We start from the raw sequence: 23,981 nt of genomic DNA, 5'->3' as shown, positions 1-23,981 counted from the left end.
TAAACAGCAAGAATTACAATACGAAAATATTACTTTAAATGACACGACTTCTAACGATAATAAAGTACAAGTTTATGATAAATTTTCATACGATTTTTCAAAAAAGATACCGCGAGTAAAATCAAATAAACAATATAATAAAAATAAGGAGATCTCCAATTTTATGCGCATTTAAAACATAAAAAATATAATTTACTTAATCTCGTGACTGTTAACGAAATAACGAATTTAGATGAGTTACTTTCGAGGCTGGAAAAAGCAGCCGACAATCACAATATTAAACAATTAGAATGACCAAAAAATGATATATTTTTCAATAATTATACATTTACAAATTTTAAAATCCGCGGAAATGAAATTTTAAAATCATTACAAATAATATTGACGGACCCTGTAGAGACCGTAATAGACAATGAACAGAAACAAAAACTTATTACAATTTATCACAAATATACAGTTTTAAGAGGTCATTGCGGAACAAAAAGGTTATATGCCAAATTAAGAAATAAATATTACTGGAAAAACATGACACGTGATATAGCGAAATTTGTGAAAAATTGCAATAAATGTCTTTAAAATAAGGTGAGACCCAAAACAAAAGAAAACCTTGTCCTTACGCCAACACCCTGTAAACCATTTGATATAGTAATTGTCGATACAATAGGTCCACTTCCAGAATCAAACTATGGTAACAAGTTCGCTGTTACTATGATTTGTGACTTTTCCAAATACCTGGTAACGGTAGCCGTACCAGATAAATCAGCAAAAACTATAGCATGTGCTATATTTGAAGGCTTCATATTAACATATGTTACAATAAAAGCCATTAGATCCGATTTAGGGACGGAATACAAATATGAATTATTCTCGGAATTAACAAAACTTTTAAAAATTAATCATGATTTCTCAACAGCTTATCACCACGAAACTGTTGGTACTGTTGAAAGAAATAATAGTCTTTAACGAATATTTACGTGCATATCTAGATGAAACGTATTCAGATTGGGATACATATTTGAAATACTTTACATTTTTACATAATACTACAAGTAGTTCGTTTTTTGATAATAAATTTACTCCTTTCCAATTAATATTTGGCAGGAAATCTTCAATGCCACATGAATTACAAAAGGAACAAATCGATCCGATTTATATTGTAGAAAATTATACAAAAGAGCTAAAATATAGAATGCAAAAATCTCATAAAATGGCCACAAATTTGATTAATAAACATAAAATTAGATATAAAGAATTATAAGATAAAACGGCTAAGCCTTTGGAAATTAAAATTATTGATAGGGTTTTAGTATAAACAGAACCAAGAAATAAGCATAGAAATATATATCAAGGTCCCTACATTATAAAGAATATCGATGGACCAAATGTAAAAATTGTTGATGAAATTAATCACCCCTATTCTACATTTCTATTTGGATCGAATTTTTTCCAATCTGGCAACTTTAGGTATTCTGCGTTTCAATCCCATTCGATCAATGTTCGAATCTTTCGATTCTGCTTATTCTACATTTCGATCGTACCTCCGTTTTTCTCCGTTGCAAATTTGTTGACGTAGAAAATTTAAATTTGTGTTTTGCGCGCTTTTAAAAGATACAAATTTATAAAAAATGTAAGTTAAATGTTTGTTAATCACTGTAAATAAATTTTAAATAAAAATTTTCAATTGGTTTGATTTTCTGGTAGTTTTTTTTTTTTGATTGTTTGTAGGTCAAAAACAACAACATGCGGGCAATATGAGAAACTCGCCGAAATGTTGGAAACTAAGAGGGACATCGCCCAAGGATTTCAAAAGCGCCCAAAAGAGGTAGAAGCGTTTTGGGAGGAGGTCGCGCGTACACTAAATGCACTTGGTCCGCCAAGGAGGGATTCTACTGCCTGGAAAAAGGTAAGAGATTACCGAGAATTTAATTGAAAATAAATGCAATGATTTATTGCAGGTGTGGATCGATTGGAAGTGCTACATCAAACGCAAGCTTTCTAGCAACAAAAAGGAAATGATGGGCACCGGTGGCGGTCAGTGTAGAATCCAACGCATAAGTCCACTTGAGGAGAAAGTGATAGGGCTAACTGGGCTGGAAACATGCACAAGCGGTGTTCGAGGTGCGCAAGATTTCGGTGGAAGCTGTCTGAAATGGACATTTCCAACCGTTCCTTTGATGATAATCTACCTTCCACTAGCAGAGCAAGTAGCCAGCCCAGGAAAGGAAGAGCAGTAAAGGAGACCACTTCGTCCTAGCTGCAAGAACAATTATCCATTCAGAGTGAATTTTATACAAATGCCACGAAGTACCATGAAAATTCTTTGAATAAAATGGACAAAATGTGTACATATTTGCGGCGAATGAATCAAGCTGGAGACATTGGTGCTTTATCGGTAACCGTATCGGTAACCTTTTAACAGCTGATTCGACCAACCTTATGAGAATCAATGCAATCGATCATTGGTGCCGCTAAGGTCGTAACCGTATCGAAGCCAACCAATTGGTTTTTGGTTTACCGTCGTAACGATAAACAGCTGATTACGTTAGGGATACGACTACAGCGATACGACATACGGCACCAATGATGTCCTCCTCTTCCATCAATAAAGCTGCTGCGATCGACTCCATTGGCTCTATTTTATAATTTTTTCAAAATTTTTAGCAATTTTTCACAATTTTTCATAGATATTTTTTTATTTTTGTGTTCTTGTTTCACACATTCCACGCAAAACAGCTAATTTCGAAAATTTGATCACTCTTCCTCTTGTTCTTTCGATTACGCCGTAGTGTAGAATACCTATCTTCGACTTGAACGTAACGGAGAACGGGGACGTAATCGAAATGCAGAATAGGGCTGAATAAAATTGAAAAAACTGTACACAAAAATCGTATACAAAAAATTAATTAAATTGATAGCCGAAAATAATCTTTAAATATAAACCTACTTTAAGAACATGCCAATGAAGGCCAAACTAAACAAACTATTAATGTTAATTTTTAATACGGCCTAATATACAAAATTTATATGTTAAATTGAAATACTTAATAAATATATATTTACTCAATTTAATAATAAACATACATTAAAAAAAATAGTAACGGCTCACTTCAAACTAAAACATTATCTTTTACATATTTCATTTTCTTATAAATTTAAATCTTAATCCTAGTAAAGCCTAAAGAATGTGGCAAGACTGATCACCTTGCCAAATTCTTCTTTTCTAAAGGGGGATGATGTACCCTACAAGAAACGCTGATAGTTTTACTAATACACTCACACTTGTAATTGACAATGCTGATCCTGCTATGACGTAAACATTGACACTCAAATTTATGTATGTTCCTTTGTTCGCTCACGCATGTCCGCATGTTCCCAACGACAGCCTATAATCATGAAAAAGGACTCAAACTGGGAAAGCTTCGGACACCTGGTACAGAACAAAAGAATACAGCAGATACCATTATGCATGTGAGACAGATACATAATTCTCAACGGAATTTTATGTATGCGAGAACAGTTTATCCGATTTAATCATGTTGTCACTACTGACTGTCATATGACAATCAAATGATTATCACGGTTGTTTTGTTATTTTTTAAATTCCGCCATTTTCAACCGACGAAAACCATATAAAAAATAAGTTTAAAAAATGAAAAAGAGAGCAAGAGAGAAAAAAAATCGAAAATAATATTAAAAAATACCAAAAGCTGTCGGAATGTATGGGGCGCACTCAAAAAATTGATACGCGAAAAATAATAGTGGTTAGTGGTGATTCATTTCTAAATGTGTTTCCGCATGAGGAAAGCGCTCTTCTGTTGTTTTGTTATTTTCTGAATTTAAATTGAACATTCTGAACTCGAATTATTATATATAGTTATATATATAACTATTTATTTTAAACAAATAAGAAACACGTATGCTTTTATCACGTACAAACTTAAAAACGTAATGAAGTAAAGTAAATAAAAAGCAAAAAGCATTTTTTCATTTTTGGCGGAATATAACAATGATCATTTATGATAGTATAACAGTCAAACCTTATATCTACAGTAAACTATCATTTATGACACCTTTTGATAGTTAGAGTGTCAGCACTGATCCAGGAAAAGGAATGAGAGTGAGCAGTACGGCTATATACTTAATCAGTAGGCCATGTTGGTGTATAAGAAAGAGACAAAAGCTCACACGTACACAGTTGTTTACATCACATTTGCGCAAGTCCCCTTAAGTTTGTGATAGAAAGTTTGTATGAGGCGCTGATCGTTGGGTTGACATTGCCGACAATCAGATGATAGTCAGTATTCTTGCAGGGTAGTGTCATGTAGTGCCAGTCAAATAAAAACTAAAAATAGCTGGCATCACCCCCACATGCAACCATGCATGTATTACTGGGTGAAAGAGTCGAATGACGGAGACAATTCTGATTGGCTGAATCTCCCGTTACTCGAATCTATCACGCCATCGCATCATACGATTTTTTTGCGCAAAAATGCATACCGAGATGGTTGCTGCTGAAAGCGCAGTTAAGTTTTCAGTTTGAAGTGAACCGGCACCTATTCAACAACGCGATATTGTGTTAAAAGTCCGTTCGGTTATTGTAACCGCAACTAATAAAAACGCTACATACGTTCTTAAAGAAAACTTAAAAGACTAAGTGGCATTTAAAATACAAATAAAGAAATTTAAATAAAACTAACTACATCGAAAGAAAATAAAATTAGTTTTTATTGTTTGTGTGTGCGTGCGTTGGGGGCTGCAAGCCCAAAAATAAGTGGCATCGAAATGCCACTATACACGTATAGGTCAGGGAAACAGACTCTTAGTCCCTACCACCTTTTGCACTGTCTGCAAGCACAGACTATATATGTTTGCGACATCTGCCCAATGCAGCTCCTGCCTCGGTCGGTGCCATTTTCCTAGATGTTCTGGTCTCCGCGACAAAAACCCCCCGACGGGCTTCATTCCGCCGTGTTGCCAGGCCGCAAACCCAAATACACCGGACACCCCAATGCTTACCCAGGAACGACCAGTCCCAGGGCCACAACAGCAATTGCGTCCTAGCCTCTCACAGCCCAGGCGTAGTCATCCGTCACTTATTCCCAGAGTGACGACGTCTCCCCCGTTGCACTTCAGAATACTGCAGTTAAACTGCAATGGATTAACTGGTAAGATCACGGAGATAGTCCGCATTGCTGCGATTTAAGAGACTAAACTCACAGCAAGATCTGTTCTGCAGACCTGTTCTGGGTACAATGTCCACAGAAAAGATCGCGATAGTGGGAATGGAGGCGGTCTCGCGTTTATCATACACCACTCAGTGCAATATCATATATTTGATCCCGACATCGGCCGCAGGGACAACGTCCTGGAACGTCATGGCTTATCTGTCCGGTTAGGCGATGTAAACCTAGAAATCATCTACATCCCTCCTGCCACCTGCTGCCCCAGTGGATACCGCCCTAATATTAGTGCGTTACTCAATGGCGACAATCGCATTATCTTAGGCGCCAAGGGTATGACGAGGATCACAATGATATTAGCCTCTCAACGTAATATGCGAACATCACACGGCGATATCATTATCACAACATCAATCATAATTGAGTGTTGCAGATCAACATGTTTGTTGTGTTGTATCGAACATTGGTTCGAATAGTTCGACACGACCAATGCCCAGTGCAACAACATAAAAATATACTTAGCGTCGATGTGCTCTGACGAACCAACAGAGCTATATGCTTGTAGCGGGCGAGCGTAACTTAAAAGCCCAGGAAAGGCAATCACCAACACACCCACTTGATATTGTTCAATTGTAGGTGCACATATAGGTATATATATGTACATTGGAATTAGTGAGCATGCACTAATCCTTAGGAAACCCGCACATGCGCATAACGAAGGTGGCGCTCAACTAGTGGCACATAGAACTACTAAATGATGTTAAGGCACAAATCATACATACGTACCATGCAGAAAATCCAATGTTGCAAACTATCGCACAACCAGTATGAATGCTATCCCAAACTAGTATTCATCTGTCCCTTTTTTCTTTGTTCTTTCTTTTTTTTTTACAAGAAACTGGTAGTTTTTTTTTTGCTGTATTCGAGGTATAGTAGATTTCGATCATATAAAAACAGTCCCAAACCGGATCGGATTACCAAGATCAGTCTCCGTCCTTATTTAAGGTGAAATAGCCTAGCTACGCCAGGGAAAGAGGGCGAAGCACCCGACAGAAAAAGTACCAAGTTCGAACCCTAAGAGGAGGAAATGGGGAAATATAAAATTGTAGAGTTGGTTGTTTGCTATTCAACGAACGACAGTTACTTAGATGATTTATTTAGAGTTGACGCAATTTTCACTACATTTTTTTGGACTAGTACGAATTTATGCTGGTATATTCCTGCTTTTTTTTTTGTTAAGCAAATTTGGATGGCGTGATCTATGACGTTATTTCTCATCTCTCGATACGAGTAAAGAAGTCATTGTCTGATCTGACTGTACAAATGTATATCAAGAAGAAAAGAAAAAAGCAGTGTCTAACGGGAAGATCAGGCGATTATTCCGTTTGACCTATATTGAAGGAGAGAAGACATGGAAAACTGCAAAACTCCCGGTAGAAGCAAAGGCTTTGAATGCGTAGGCCAGAAATTAAGAAAGTCAGTTTATGAGACATCGGAAAGACCCCCACGGCTGGCAAAAAAATTAAATCGTCGGAACCAAACCCGCGTGCGTTGGGACTAAAATCCCCGGCTGTTCTAGATAATTTCGAAATTTTAATTGCTTAAAGTTGTAAAACATGGTTTTTGGCTTAAGTTGACCACGTGGAGACTTTGGAAGGAGCCTCTAAAAAGTAACATTTAGTTAGAACCAGGTTCATACTTTACCATTTCGCCCTTAAACCATATTTTGCTGCATACGTTCAATTTAGAATGTTAACAAATATACTTAATTCTTTTATAGTATATTAACTGTGACCACATATTTTTTGTATCTATATTTTTTTACTAAACAATATCGAACGTAATGATCATTATTTCAATATTTATTCATTTATTTTATAAAAATCAAAATCAAAAAGTAAAGGAAACAATATAAATGGTATTTGATAAAAAACTTCAATTTGTAACATATTAACAAAATATTACTAGACAAGTTAAAAAAAATCTGCAAAATTCAATTATCCCAGCTAACAATCGGGGTCATAAGAGTCAGAAACGAGTCCTAAATGGGAATATTTTAAAGTCTTTATAAGCTAATTCAGGAGTCTCAAATGAACATATTTCCCTTCTTGTGATGGTCGTCCGATATCAGCCTTATTTCATTTATCATTTACATATGTACCTTTTGGCCAGTTAACACAGGATGCTTTATATACAATGATTTCATTGCATTTAATTACAAAAAAAAAAAATAAAATAAACTATAAATATTTGGTAATTCTTTCCTTTAGCTCACAACTGCTAATACTCGTCCAAAAATATCGGAAAAGGTATCAAAAGACGCGTTTTGAAACCAATGCCAACGAATCTGAAAGCGGAAATCAAAAACTTTATTTTTGTCAAAAGCTATTTCCTGGAAACCCAAAAATGGCACCGGAGCGCTCCGAAACCGAGGGTGATTTTCATAATATATTTGCATAGAGGCCGTGCTAATAATGTTTTATACCCTGGATGGGTTCAACACCGGTTTGGAGAACAAAAGTAGCGCCCGCAAAACACTTATACTCACAGTTTTCTTTGTGGGTACGCCATAATTATCAACATAATAACAACCACATGAACATTTTCAATTTTGTTTGCAAATATCTCAGGAAAGAAATAAAATTTTCAATTTCGGATTTGTGGCCCTGGGTCCAAAGAGTGTCTTTTGACACCTCTCCCTATATTTTTGGACGAGTTTTAGCAGCTGTTGAGTCCCAGCTAAAGTAAAGAATTACCAAATATTTCTTTCGAAGTTGCTTATACAACAAACGAATAGTTTGGTTGCTAATTATCGGCAATTTCTCTTTTGTGGTTGCACATTCCATTTACAAACGGCATCTCTATTTATGCAACTATCTAAAAAAATAAAGAAGAGATCTAAGGCCGAGCTTCTCTTCCAATTTGCGTCGTGCTCCTCTTGATTTTACCTACAAATTGGCCGAACGGGACCTACATGTTTTATGCCGGCTCCGAACGGCATCTTCAAGGCAGATGAGTTTTCACTGAGGGCTTTTCATGGCAGAAATACACCCGGAGCGCTTGCCAAACACTGCCGAGGAGCGACTCCGCTTGGACAAATTTTCTTCTAATTGAAACAAGCACAAGCGACTCGGTTCCCGTCCGCATTCCTCCCTCGCCCTCTTCATCTAGTTACATTCCAGCTGCAAAAGTATTTGTGAACAGCTACTTAAGATATGACTCATAACTTTCATCATTTCGGAGAAAAAAGGCTTCTAAATTATCCCATTTCTAAAGCTCAAATTTTTCACATATTTCGGACTCATTTCTGACTCTTAATTTTTGAGGACTCCAAAAATGTTTGCTGGGACTCAACAATAGGGAGTATTAATGTACTTTCACTGGTATACCAAGAAATCCTCTAATTGTGTAACTTTCTGGGCAAACTTTATTCCATTTTCAGTTGGAGCACTAAATGCTATTTTGTTCACAGGAATCTCTTCACCGAATATGGTATTCTGTTGCACTGCATGAATGAGTTTGGATGCAATATGTAGACGTCTATGTAATGGGGCGACCCATATACGTGATATACCGCATCTGCAATAATAAAAAAAAATATTTCAAAATTTTATCATTTGGTTGGACGATAAAAACACACTCAGAAGGTGGCCCGGAACCATTAAGATACAAGGCAACCAACTCTGAAACGACTTGATATGACCACTAGGGTGGAGTGAATTTATTTTTTTTTGAAATCGCTTTTGCTGACCTCCAGAAAGTTGCCTTTCTAGACCAGAAACAAGAAACTAAACTTTGAAAAAGACGTAGGTACAATTTTTTATTTTTTTTGTCATTGATTTACTTTCGCCTGTTGTTATTGTGCATGATTCAATTACTAGAGGTTTGTTCTTCAATGACGGCAGAGCTTTCACACTCCCAAATTGAAAAATCTGGACGGGTTGCTTTTACGAAGTAAGGAAAGCAGGGAATAATTCAATCCCCTTTAGCGAAAATTGTAGTAGAAAAGTACCTTTAGTAGTATATTCGTAGTGTTAATAAATATATAAATGCCAACAGGTTTTGGAGGAAATAATTCATTTTCTACTAAATATTTCGTGAATTTATAAAGAGCTATTTTGGTTTAGAATTTTATTCAAAAATACACTATCAAAATTTTTTTTCAAAAACTCCTTATATGAGCATAAGTTCAATGCATTTTGACATAAGAGGGAGTTAATGAAAAGCATTCTGAGGCGTTCTTCAATCTAATTCTAATATAGGGCGTTTTTGTGACAAATCATGAAATGGGAAGTTTTTGAAAAATATTTTGAGATAGGACGATATTGAAAAGGCAGCCGACATGGTCATCCAAAAAAATGGCTTATTGTCTTAGAACTTTATATTCCGGTCTTGACTTTGACAGAAGAGTTCAGCTTTTATGCGGTCCTGCTACACAGGGAGTATTCACCTTTTTATTCTGAAATTTCGGAAAGCTAATTTACGTTGAGTATTCATGGAAGTCTTCCGTTAATTTAGAATATTCGGAACACGTTCGTTTCATACTACCTCACGAGGTTCGAATATATCAAATAAGTATATACTACATAATATTCCAAATATAAACCGGTTCCCCAAATAATTAAATGGGGACGAATTTTCCGAACTTACGGAATGAATAAGTTAACATGCTCAATGAGTACATTTCGTTATGGTATCTCCGATATTTACTATTACATTTTTACATAAATCGATTTACTAGTCGAGTTTTTGACGTATGTTCATAGGTTTACGAAAGTGCACGATTCCTTGGTGTCCGTACTTTTCAAAAAATTACCTATGTTCCACACTAATAGATCATGGCATAGTTAATAAATTCGTCAATTCAGTATTTATCGGGGATTTGTAAGCTGATTGCTTCCTATTTCTACTACTAATATTTTTCGAAAAATTGCAAAGAAACAACACAGTTAACGGATGTCAATTCGATTTGGGAGCAAAATGGCTGCAATTGTCAAAAAAGTCGCCTGTTGAGCAAACCTCTTGTGATTGAATCATGGTTATTGTGCTCATTGATTTCATGACCTAGTATGTGCCAGTAAAACTTTTACTTATACGCTTAATTAGTGTTTAAACCGCCTACATCCCTAATTAGACGGCGGCGCGCGCCATCCTTACACGCGGCCGTGCGCAGCGAATTGGAAGGTGCCAACACCCACGAAGGGCCATCGCCATCAACAAAATGGCAACCGACCAACAGTCTAGCACTATCAATCGGCAATCGCGGACGCGCTCCTACTACAAAGTCGTGTATATATATGAACATATTTAAATACTTTGAATTTTACCAAGTTTGAAGAAAGTGAATTGTAAAGAAATTTAAGCAAGTGACTTGAAGTTGGAAATTAACTTCTACTCAGTAAAGAAATAAAAATATCTATTGAATAATAAAATAAAATTGTGAATTTGTAACGTTTATAAAAAAAACTATAAATCTTTTTATTTCGGATTTGAGTGTAGCGAAGAGAGACCAAGTGAGTTTTGTTCATTGTTCTTCGCAGCCATCCTTGGCCCACCTTTAAAGTGATAATAAAATTATATAAATCGAATTTTTCGTTCGTTTAAAAAATAGATAAAAATATAAAACCAATAATATAAAATCAAAGTGCAAAAACCTCATAGTGTCAAATTTAAAAGCTGCTTATACATATACTTATTACATATATACATATATACAAAAACTCAAATTAAAAAAAATTGCAAAAAGGGAAAAATTTGTCTTTAAAACACAAAAGAAATCATCATAAGTGCCGTTTTGATACAAACATATATTAATACAAACACTTATATGCACACAAAAATTGTTTAAAAAAAGGAGATTTTTGAAAATCAAAAAATAAAAAAAATTAAAATTAAAAACAATTTTTAATCAGCAACAGCCAGCTAAGCAGCAACATCAACCAGCTAAAAGCATCGCCAAGTGAGCAACGATAAGCAGACCAGGCAACACAACAACATACATAAATAAGAATCGGTGAGTAGGCAGTTTTTTATTTTCCATAAAAAAAAAGATAGAAAATAATACAACTTTTTTCCACAAAAGTTAGATTATTTTTGTAAACTGCAAAAGCATATATATATATATCCACATATATACATGAATATTGCGGAAATTTTCTTACCGTTGGTTTTACTGCAACCCTTTTGCAACCAAAAATTGGTAGAAAATATTCCGCTATACCAATAGGCAAAATCCGCCAATTATATATATATATATATGTATACATATTTCTAGTGGTATTTAACCAACAAAAAAATTGCAGTTTACTTGCCTACTCAAACCCACTGTGCAAGAATAACATCAGCAAAAATTTCTTCTACAGCTGAGTTTACCCCGTTGCACAGTGTTTCGTGTAGAACAAGCTAGCTGGACAAAAACAAAGATCTTATTCCAAGAAAAGTGTAATGAGAAATGAAAGAAAACAAACAAAATAACGGGATTTTTGCTTTTTTTTTTTTTTGATATTTTTGCTCATATATATTGAGTAATTGAAGTAAGAAGGCAGGAGTGGCCGTAAAATGCATTGATTAATTTGCAAAATTCTTGTTGAATATTAAGCTTCATATTTCTTTTAAGTGAACACTTTTATATAATTTTTTTGATGGATTCTAAGCTCTAAGGTAAGTAAATTTTTTTTAAAGTAATTATTTCGCAATTAGAGTATTTTAAATATATTTAACATTCCGTTATTAAGAAGAAAAGGTATTTTTTCTGTATATTTTTAACTTTAGGGACAAAAAAGTTACATACATCCGCGGAAATCCGGGCTAAATTTTACATATGTTATAGTCGCAAGTATTCTCTAATAGTCGAAAGAAAAAACCATTGCGAATTCTTTGCACATCTATTTTTAATGTTTTTTTGTAGATTTAGTTATCTCTAAATATAAAATAGGATGTATGTACGTACCAGCTCCGACGAGATATTTGAACCTTTAAAGCTGATCTACAAACGGCAAAACCAGTTCCCAGGTACAGGGTACAAACACGTAGCCGTAAAACACACAAAAATAAACGCGCAAGGTCAACAAGGGCACACCAAAAGCAAAAAGGCGAAGATCACTGACTTCAACCTGCCACAACCTACCGCACCAGTCACCAAGGCATAAAAACAGGTACATACAAAGCAATCCTAATGCAGGTATAACCACACAGGAACGCTACACAAAACAACCCCATTTGGTAGCATCTACGCCAACCTGAATGTAATATAAATACTGCAAAACTTGGATTGCTAGTAGATAAACCAAAACCAGGTTTCGGCAATACTAATGACGGCAACACTGCTCGTAGGTTTTTCGAAAATTCTGCGGCTGGTGCTGAGATTACGGGACTGGATGTTACGCTCATAAAAAGATTCGACACTCTCCTTCGCGCATTAGCATCTGGGTACAATATAAATATTCAAAGATTTGAAAAATTTGCGGTCGAGACTAAAAAACTATACATAGATCTCTATCCATGGTTTAATATACCTGTTACAGTTCATAAAATCTTAGTGCATAGTACTGATATTATAAAATCAGCGATTTTACCTATTGGTCAACTTTCTGAGGAAGCACAGGAAGCCCGTAACAAAGATTTGAGACGATTCAGGGATGATAACATACAAAAGCAGTTGCGTGAAGCCACGAATAGAGATCTTATGAATATGTTGCTTATAACATCGGATCCTTTAGTTAACAATTTTAGGGAGATACCTAAGAAAAAATTTAAAAGTCTGACTTCAGAAGTCTTAAACTTACTGTCCCCCGATAATGTTGAGGAGTCAATAAATACCCCAGTTGTTTCAAGCTTTCACAGTAGTGTTGCTGATGCTCATGACTATTCCACAAGTGACTCATCGAATGAAAGTGATGATAGCGAATAATAACATAATTATAAAAGATAACCTACTCTATAACTTTTTGTTGGATCAGGTTTTATTTAATTTAAATCTATTTTTTTTTTACTTTGTATGATACTTTACTTTTAAGTTTTTTAATAAGTAATTTTCACATAATTAATTTAATTATTTACATTGTTATTATTATTATTGTAATTCACTTTTACATTCCTGACTGGTACTATAAAATAATTTTGTAAAAATTGTAGTGCCAGGATAAATACTCAAATAAATACAAAATATGTATGTACATATGTACAGTCACTCACATAAATAAGTAGACACTCTTTTTGCACAATTCTTACAATTTTCGCTTTCGCAAATTTATTTTAACTAATTCCCATAAGAAAATTTGTCACGATCTATAACAAAAACTAAATTATATTTAAAAAATGCTTGAGAAATTCGACGAATTCTCATAAAAAGTTTTAATTTTTTTTTCGAATTTTTAGAATTTTTTAGAGTATTGAGATTTGTAGTCCATTCAATTTAAGTACAATAAAGTAATATTCTTAAGTCCTTTAAATTTTTTTGGATCTATGTCACTTATTCACATGAGTTACTGTATATGAAATAAGCAAATGTATGCATGTGAAGTAAAATTTTGAAAAAAAAATAAAAAAAAGAACATATGGCTGAAAAAAATGACGTAGTTGTAATAAATGACTGCATATGAAACGGAAAATCTCATAAAATAATTTTGTCTAGCTAGCTTGTTCTACACGAAACACTGTGCGTTGTTCGCACAGAGCGTTGAACTTGTCGATACAGTTCAACTTCTTCCAAGTCATTTTTTCTTGCTTATCAGCATATATAAAAATCATAATATTCATACGTACATACTTACATAGATGTACAAATAATTTCAAGTTGCTTTTCCAGCATTCATACTTCTCCACTCAGAGAACATCATACGTGTTTACTCACACGTTCAAGTCGCTCTTCCAGCGACATTCTCCCAGCACATAGAGCTACATTAGCAACGAGAGTTGTGTACTGCTGATAAAATTTCTCAACCTCTCTCATATTTGCAATTTTTTCATCTTTCTTTGCTGCGCTCTCCCAACAGTGCAATCAAGCGCACTCAACTTCACAAAAGAAACGCGACATTAAAGCGACGAAGAAGCGAATCAAAACAAACTCTTCTGTTTGTAAATATAAACAGAGAAGCTCATCTGATTCACGTGCATACGTTCGCACAAACAAACATATATACATACGTTTGTATATTGCGCACGTACATTTGTACTTATTCTGGCGTACAAAACCAAGTTTGAGATATTTTCGTCCCTATAGGAACTTTTCAAAAAATATCCCTACAAACCTCGAAGTATTATTATTTTCTAATATATACATACCTATATATATCAGTAATTTACAAATACACGTTTATTTCCACACGTATATTTACACGTATATATTAGTGAAAAGTGTTTGTGATTTTTTTTAAATTTTATACTTTTTGTTTTTACAAAACAATATACATCCTATTAAATTCCGAATTTCGCAGATTTAAATCATTTAAGGAACGTCCCGTTGTCCGTGCTTGACCCTATTTTTCAAAAAAAAAAAAAAAAAAAAACACAAACACAAACACCAATTTAAATTCCCTTTTTTAAATTTCTGTGGCACGAAGAGTTTTCCATCTTCCAATTTTGCGAACGTTATCTGAGCGGACAAATATTTTATTCGGTTTTTTTGGTGAAAACCCAAAAGTTTGCATAAAATGCTTCTCAGTCCCCTAAAAACGTCCGAAACTGGGACAAAACCAAAAGGTGGCCCAAAAGAAGAAACGGCCAAGGAAAGGTCAACATCCCCCCGCCGGAAATCCAAATCAGTTGACCCATCCGCGCAAAAGTTCATCGCGGAAAGTGAAAATCTGATGAGATACTGTGCAAAATTTAACGAAGCACCGATTCAGGATCACACTGAATCGTATATCATGATAAAGGACAAATCACTAGATGATTATTGCGCACGACTTCAATCGGCTTACGATCTGGTATTTTCGAAACCAGACGAAAGTTTCCCTGAAGACTTCAAAGTTCAGTACAAGGCAAACAATGCGCCTGCCTTGATACTATGAAGTGACAAAAGCAAAGATTGCCGATCAACTTTCGTTGATCAAAATGATGGCAACGCCGAGTCCACCACCCCGCATGGAACAACCACCGGCTGAGGCAAATATTTACCTCAAAGTCCCAGCATGCGACACGGAGACCTTTTATGGTGGCTATGAAGAATAGCCCACTTTTCGTGACAGCGGTGTACATTAACCACCCAAGGCTCTCCCGTGCTCAGAAATTGTACCATCTCCGGTACAAAACGCAAGGCAAAGCCGGCTCCATCGTCAAACAATATGCGTTGAGCGATGATAACTTTGACCTTGCCTGGGAAGCTTTACGGTCACGATACGAAAACAAGCGTATCTTGGTTGACAACCAGATAAAATCCTTACTGACTCTTGCCACTATTCCATCCGAAAGCAGTGAGCAAATTCAGAAATTGCAAAATACAATCAACAATTGCCTATCCGTCCTTCACTCCCAAGGAGTTACGACAGACAGTTGGGATCCGATTTTGGTGTACATTTGTTCATCAAAGCTCCCAGAAACAACCCTGTCACTTTGGGAACAATCTCCATCTTCTCGAAGAGATCTACCCTCATGGTCACAAATGAACGACTTACTCACCTCGAGATATGAAGTCGTTGAAAGGGTTAATAGGCTTCAACCAAGCAAACAAAAACCAGTCGCTCATCAAAATTCTGCGCAAAACAGGTCCTTCAACAGGACGCAAACCTTTGTGGCAGAATCTAAAAAGGAAACTTGCCAATGTTGCAACTCCCCGCACCTTATTAGATTCTGTCCACGATTCAAACGAATGTCTGTGCAAAACCGGACACAATTCGTAAAACAAGCTAAGCTGTGTACAAACTGCCTTAGCAGCACTAATATCATCAATGAGTGAACGAGCAAGTGGTCATGTTCGACATGTCATCAACGACATCACACGCTGTTGCATGCGAGCCCACAAGCTCAAAGGAAAGAACTTTCATTTCCTCGAAAGTTCAAAAACGGTTGAAACTTCCATTCGAACGTTCAAAGTTCGAAATCTCTGGCATGGGTGGACAAGTCGTACAAAAGTCCTCTAAGCTTTGTTCTTTGACACTGGTTGCATCCAAGGCCATGAAAAGGATAAAGGCTCATGCCATTGTATTGCCGCAACTGACAAAAAATCTGCCAACATCCACCATTAGTCGCAAAATATGGCAGCAGTTCAAACTCCTTGAGCTCGCTCATCCCAGTTGCCACATACCGGGTCAGACTGACATGGTCATTGGCAGCGACATAATTCCACAAATTCTGCTGGAAGGTATAAAAAAGGTGGGCGGTAGCATACTTGCGCAACAAACCATTTTTGGTTGGATTCTCAGTGGTCCAATAACTGAAAATGTTGTGTCATTCTCGACGCAAGTCCAAGCGTCAAACGAGACACTCAGTTCTCAACTGAGAAAATTTTGAGAAGAGGAGGAAATTCCACAACCTCCACAGATATCCCCCGAGGATCAAGCGTGTGAGCAGATACATGCAACAACCACGACACGTGCACCAAACGGTCGATACATTGTGGGACTTCCATTCAAGGAAGAGTTTCCTGAAAAACTCTCCCTCGGCAAATCCCGCCCGGCTGCTCTGCAGCAGTTTTTCAGCATGGAGCGATCGCTTCTGAAAAAGGGGGAGTTAGGTACAATGTACACCAATGTGTTGCAAGAATATCTCGACCTTGATCACATGGAATCTATCGACCCATGCGAAATAACTTCGAATGGCAAGGTCTTCTCATTTTACTTGCCACATCATGCGGTAGTCAAACCAGATAAAGTCACCACCAAAGTTCGTGTGGTTTTCAACGCCTCAAAAAAAATCTGGGTCAGGCAAATCCCTGAATGACGTTTTATACACTGGTCCAACTCTCCAACCAGATCTCATGCTACTAATTCTACAGTGGCGCATGCATAAGTATGTGTTCAATGGAGACATTGAAAAAATGTACCGTCAGATCCTTATACACGAGGACGACAAAGATTTTCAGCGAATCCTATTTCGCAAATCGGCCAACTGCATTGTTATCGATTTCAATCTGAAAACGGTTACATTCGGCGTCAATTGTGCACCATATCTCGCTATTCGTACGCCAAAGCGACATTCCCGTTGGCTGCAACAATTCTCAAGACGCAAACGTATGTCGACGACATCCTATCCGGAAGTCATACCATCGATAACGCCACTGAATCACTCCTTCAAGTGATAAACGCCCTAAAATCAGCTGGTTTCATACTAAAGAAACTAACGGCTAATCACACGGCCATATTAGAACAGTTTCCGAAGGAGGATCTTCTAGACTCCAACTTCTTAAAATTTGAGAGCACTTCCAATACCAAAACTCTTGGTATTCGATGGAACGCGCTCACGGATAAATTTTCATACACCATTCTTCTTCTCCAAGAAATCTGGCTGGATGGCAGCGATTGGGATGAAAGCGCCAAACCCGCAACATTATCAAAATGGCAACATTTCGCGATGGGTTAATGTCGTACCAGGGCAAGACACCCAAATGCACGGGTTCTGTGATCCTTCGGAAAAAGCATATTGCGCAGCGATTTACATCCGCACACATGTGGGCAACCAAATAAAATCTTCTCTTTTGGTTGCGAAAGGCAAAGTTGCCCCCATAAAAACTGTAAGCTTACCCCGCTTAGAGCTATGTGGTGCAGTCCTACTCGCAAAACTGGCTTCAACTGTTCTAAAACAGCTCGACTTACAAGCATGCAACACATTCTTATGGTCAGATTCTGAGATTGTACTAGCCTGGCTAGAAAAATCTCCATCGACCTGGAAGACTTATGTGGCCAACCGTACCTCTCAAATTCGAGAATATCTTCCCAGCGGCACCTGGCGCCATGTATCTAGCCAAGACAACCCTGCTGATCTTGGCACCCGTGGTTGCAAGCCGCATGATTTGATAGGCTCTTCTCTTTGGTGGCACGGACCACAATGGCTTTCTTGCCACATTTCGGCATGGCCAAAGCCGAAAGCAGGTAGCGCTTCTCCGCCCGAGAAATGCAAGGTCGAAGCATATCACGCACTCGAGGAAGAGGACGATATTCTTCAACGTTTCTCCTCATACTCTCGATCTCTTCGTGTGATTGCATACGTGTTCCGCTTTGCGAACAATGCCTGAAACAAATCCAAATCGGTGGCAACAACACATAATCCCCATCTGACGTACAAAGAGTTGCAACATGTGAAAACGCGGCTTGTGGCAATGGCACAATCTCGTCATTTCGGGGCGGAAAAGAGCTCCTTACAAAACAATATGCCAATAAGCAAAAAGAGTTCTCTTCTGGCTCTTGACCCATTTCTGGATGGATACGGGCTCCTACGTATCGGTGGAAGATTGGAACATTCTACAATGCAGTACAACGAGAAGCATCCAGTAATCCTTCCTCCGGATTCAAGGCTCTGCCAGTTGTATCTGGAGTTTTTACACCGCCTGCTTCTTCATGTAGAAATGCGGTTAATGCTCCAAATGGTGAGGCAAGAGTACTACGTACCAAAACTAAAGCCTCTTATAAAGAAATGCATTTTTCAATGCAAATCTTGCACGCTTTTCAAACAGAAAACGCGCACGCAAATAATGGCAGCTCTACCACCTGAGCGCTGCAATTTCTCACTCCCCTTTTCCACAACAGGAGTAGACTTTGCAGGTCCATTCCAAATAAAAACATCGGTTCTGAGGTCGACCACTATCATAAAAGGGTACGTGGCTGTATTCGTCTGTTTTTCCACAAAGGCAGTACACCTCGAGCTATGCTCGGACCTTACTACTGAAGCCTTTCGAGCAGCATTCGCCCGATTCGTTGGCAGATGAGGTTATCCCTCAAAAATGATGAGCGACAATGGTAAAATGTTCATTGGCGCTCAGCGCGCACTCGAACTCGACTTCGTTAAATTTCTTAACGAATGCTCTGCGGACATTGTGCAGAAATATGGCCCCCAGGGAATAAACTGGCAGTATATTCCACCCAGCGCCCCTCATATAGGCGGCTTGTGGATATCCGCAGTAAAAAGTTTTATAACCCACTTCAAAAAAACCACTGCATCCTACAAGTTTACATTCGAAGAATTCACGACGCTGTTGGTGCGTATTGAAGCAGTTCCCAATTCGAGGCCTCTAACCTCACTATCCCAGGACCCAGCTGACTTCACAGCGCTCACTCCGGGTCACTTCCTTCGAGGTGCACCGCTATTAGCCATTCCTGAACCAAACGCGGAAGATCTCTCCTGGATAAATTGATGGGAAAAACTCAAATCGCCTCATCACCAATTCAGTCGACGCTGGAAAGAGGATTATCTGAAGGACCTTCAGAAGCGCTATAAATGGCAAACGCCACAGCGAAATCCTCAACCAGGCGACCTCGTCGCAATTAAAGAAGAATCGCTCCCACCCACCGAGTGGCGTCTGGGACGAATCGAGAACGTTCGCCTCGGCCCTGACAACCATGCTTGGGTTGTAGAGGTTCGCACCCAAAATGGGCTTGTCATGCGCCCCTTAGTAAAACTGTGCTTTCTTCCAATGGAGCATTCTTCGCACCCGGCGCTATAGCTTATATACGCTTTCCTTGTATATCAAAATTTCCGTATTAAATGTCCGCTTATCATCCGCTGTATCAAAATACTTCACGTTTCTCTGTCTGCTCTTGTACTTTCAGGACGACACCATCATGGCATCTCGACCAGCATGCCCACTGGCTCCCACAGCAGAGACCGATAACTGCCTCCAGTGTCGGCTCTGCCACCGCTGCACAGAACGTGCTCGATCGTTTCCTCCTCCAACCCGAACTTCCTACATCTGCTATCACTGACCAAGCCTAATTTAAAGGCATGTGACGCCAGAAGGCAGTGTCCAGTCAGAATACCCGTCATGAGTCTACAGTCCTCTCTTTTTAATGATAGAAGCAACTGTGTTAGTCTAAGGTTGTACGACCTACACATAATCTTCGACACTTTACAGCCCCGCGCTTGAACCCACGCCTTTCCCGCTTGGTCGATCATGTGCACCTCTCGCCTTCGTTTAATCTCGCCCAATCTAATTGGGACATCTACGGAGCAAGCTTCAAAGGATGCGCCCTTTTTAACTAGTTCGTCGGCTTTTTCATTCCCATCTATTACCATATGCCCTGGGACCCAATATAGATGTATACTTCTCCCTGTCCCGATTCTCTCCAGAGACTGCTTACACTCTAACACGCATTTAGATGCTGTGCTATGCGAGATTATTGCCTTAATTGCTGCTTGACTGTCAATATAAAAGTTAACACGGTTGCAGCTTAAGCTATTCTCTTCCAGGGTTTCTACTGCTTTGGTTACGGCTAATATTTCCGCTTGGAAAACGCTACAGTAATTCGGCAGCCTGTGGGATCTGCTTATTTCCGGATCAACGCAGTATACCACAGACCCTACTCCTTCCACTACTTTGGAACCATCGGTGTACACATGTATCGCCTCGTCCGCCATTTGCGACCCTTGCGCCAAGCGTCCACCTCTACTGTGGCCTTAAGATCTCCCTCGAAGCGCAGATAGGGAATCATGTAGTATGTTCGTCTTGTGATTGATGACGCTATACTACTATGGCCATATGGTTGGCGCTCAGGCTGCCCCGAAGCACCGAGCCTGGTTGCGGTTGTTAACGCTTTGTTCTTTGCTACCAGGTCTACAGGTGGGATCTGCAGAATGGCATACAGTGCAGCCGTCGGGGTTGTTTTCAGGGCTCCCGTAATGCTAAGCATCGATAGTCTGCATACTCCCTCTAATTTTTTGAGGTATGTTGTTTTTTGTGTGGCTTTCCACCAAACAGGAACTCCATAGTATAGAATAGGGCTTACAATCGCTGTAAAAACCCAATGAGAAAGAGGGGGCGATAGGCCCCACGTACACCCCAGCATTCTTTTACATGCATAGAGTGCCGTTGAGGCCTTCTTGACCCTCTCCTCCACGTTGAGCTTCCATGACAGCTTACTGTCTAGGATGATTCCTAGATATTTTGTGCAAGGTTTCTCCTGTAAGGTCACCCCTCCTAACTTAGGCCTGGTCCAATTTGGGACCTTGTACCTCTTTGTAAACAAGACCATATCCGTCTTCTCCGCATTGACTTTCAACCCGACATTAGATGCCCAGGTATGAATATCCCGAAGCGCCCGATCCATCATAGAACTAATCGTTGGAAGGCACTTTCCACTTATGACAATTGCAACGTCATCTGTGTAAGCCGTAAGTTTCACGGGTCCCTCATCGAATTGCCTGAGCAGTTGGTTGATGAGCAGCGTCCACAGCAGAGGTGATAGCACCCCTCCCTTCGGCGTGCCGCTAATCGCCCATTTTGCAACATTATTGAAGCCCCGGCAATGTCCAAGAAGACTCCAAGAGCATACTCCTTATATTCCAGGGATTTCTCTATGCTTATTACCATCCTATGCAATGCGGTGTCTACCGACTTGCCTTTGGTGTACGCATGCTGTGTTGTGGAGAGCAGCTTTTCATCCACGTTGGACTTTATGTACACATCTATCAGCCTCTCAAAGGTTTTGAGCAGAAATGATGTTAAGCTAATGGGTCAATAGTCTTTGGGATACACGTGACCGATCTTCCCCGCCTTTGGTAGAAAAGCTACACGAACAGTTCTCCAAGAGTGTGGCACATGATTCAGTCTTATGAACGCATCGAATATTATTTTAAGCCATTCCACGACCGCCCTACTTGATACTTTTAGCATGGCCGGGAATATAGCATCTGGGCCCGGCGATTTAAACTTAGAAAACGTCTTCACTGCCCACTCGATCTTGGTATCGGTCACCAAGCCCGACACTACTAGCTCCGTGATCGAAGTATGAGTGATGTCTGCTGGCTCTTCTAAACCGTCTCCCGATGGGAAATGTGTATCGAGAAGCACCTCAAGGGATTCCTCACTATTACGTGACCATTCCCCGTTCTTTTTCTTTATTAGTCCCTGGACTATGTTTCCCTTTGCTAGGACTTTTTTCAACCGTGCTGTTTCGCTGGAGCACTCTATGTCCGTACAGAAACTTTTCGATGAGCTTCTCTTCGCCCTGGTAATTTCACACTTGTACGCAGTCATAAGCGTCCTTGTCAGGAATTCATCCGACTCATCCAGTTCCTCTACATTAGCAACCTCTTTGCGTTGTCCCAGTTTTTTTTTCTACATGTTTCTGGAATTTAGTCAGGTCGTTGACCTAGGGTTTCTAAAGGTTCCTCCCTTCTCTACCCTCTTTAGGGAGATGCTAAAGCTGATATACGCATGGTCGGAGAAGGATGGTCTATCAAGAACCATCCAATCATACCTTGATATATCACGCTCGGAGCTCAATGTAATATCCACAACATTGCTGGATGTTGGACCAATGTATGTAGGAACATTTCCCCTGTTGGCTATCTGCAAATTGGTTTGCAGGATGTAACAAAACAGAGATTCGCCTCTCTCGTTCGTATCTGCTCCTCCCCACGCATTGTGGTGCGCATTTGCATCTGCGCCTATGACCAACTAGCCTTTTGCACTCCATCGGTGGAACCTCCGCAGCATGGGCCATGTAGCAGGACGCCAGGATAAATGCCTGCTTATTCTTTTGCTCAACCGCCACCGCTACGAGATCCTCAGTGGTGTAATTAGGTAGCATATACGAATGCAGCTGTTTCCTTACCATTACTACAGCTCGCACCCGCCCTTCCGTTTGCGCGTAGAAAACGCCAAACCCAGATACCTTTCCTCCCGATGAGAGCCACGGCTCCTGGATCAGCGCCACGTCAAACGAACCCCCCTCAATGGTTAGGAGTTCGCTCGACGCCACTTTACTGTGTTGGAGGTTTATCTGTAGGACTCGCAGCACCATTGGGCTGTTTGTCCCCCTCCAGCACCTTCGTCTTGACGTCGTCGTCCTCCCCTTGCCCTTTTGGTTTAGAGTATTCGAGGCCCCCTTCAGCCCCTTGTGACTGTTGTGCCGGGTGTTCCTCTGTGCGAGTCATAGCACCATTTAGCGGTTGGTCCTCTTCTAGCACGTTCGTGGTGACGTCGGGGACCTCCACCTGTCTTTTTTCCCTTAGGCTTTTGAGGTCCTTTTCGACTTCGCCCACCTCTAGCGTGTTAAGGTTTTTATCCTCGGGACTTCTTTTCCTGAGTCGCATGTAGATTTTGCCAGTGCCAAGGGACATTTTGCCAAGCTGCGTGTACAAAATATCCTCCGCCTGCTTGTTTATTTGGAAGATGTAGAACTGACCATCCTCGGTAGGCCGAGATACAGTAAGTACCTTCCAATCCTATGTCGGTATGTTCGGATTCTGATTCTGCAGAAGTCGCAGTGTATCCTCCGACCTCATCACGCATGGTATCCATACCTTAACTTTTGGTACCGTGGGGATTTGCGCTTTATTCACCACCTCAAACCGCGCGTTCGTGCCTTGCCTTTGCACGCTATCATCTTCACACCATTATACCATCCCCCCGAATCAAAGGTTGGAAGAGGCTTACTTGGTTGCTCCCGCATCATCTTAGGCATTAAGCTAATAAGCTCCCTTTCCACAGATCTCCACCTTTCAGTAGTCATTTGTCCGAAATGACTGCTACGATCAACCAGCGCCACAGTCAGTGACAGCTTTGCCACATCACTCATCTTCTCGGGAAAAGCAGGAGTCTTAGTGTTATCTCCCTTTGGCACCTCCGAGAAAGCCGGAGTCTTAGCGTTAACTCCCCTTAGCGCCTCCGAGAAAGCCGGAGTCTTAGCGTTATTTCCTTTGGCTTATCTC

The 23,981-nt window shown here is 39.3% G+C and overlaps 1 protein-coding gene across 1 annotated transcript in view; it reads right to left on the bottom strand.

Moving 5' to 3' along the window:
* Nucleotides 1–7,029: 7,029 nt before the first annotated feature.
* eco (Establishment of cohesion) overlaps nt 7,030–23,981 on the bottom strand; it is a 140,629-nt gene continuing 123,677 nt past the window's right edge. The window contains exon 4 of the mRNA XM_067757705.1: nt 7,030–8,759. Coding sequence (XP_067613806.1) covers nt 8,558–8,759 — 202 coding nt within the window. The 3' untranslated portion in view covers nt 7,030–8,557. The remainder of the gene's footprint in view (nt 8,760–23,981) is intronic.

The sequence above is a fragment of the Eurosta solidaginis genome, chromosome 5, assembly GCF_040869045.1.
Source record: "Eurosta solidaginis isolate ZX-2024a chromosome 5, ASM4086904v1, whole genome shotgun sequence".
Taxonomy (NCBI): domain Eukaryota; kingdom Metazoa; phylum Arthropoda; class Insecta; order Diptera; family Tephritidae; genus Eurosta; species Eurosta solidaginis.
Note: the sequence above shows the minus strand (reverse complement) of the source record. Positions and strands in the feature narration are given on the sequence as shown.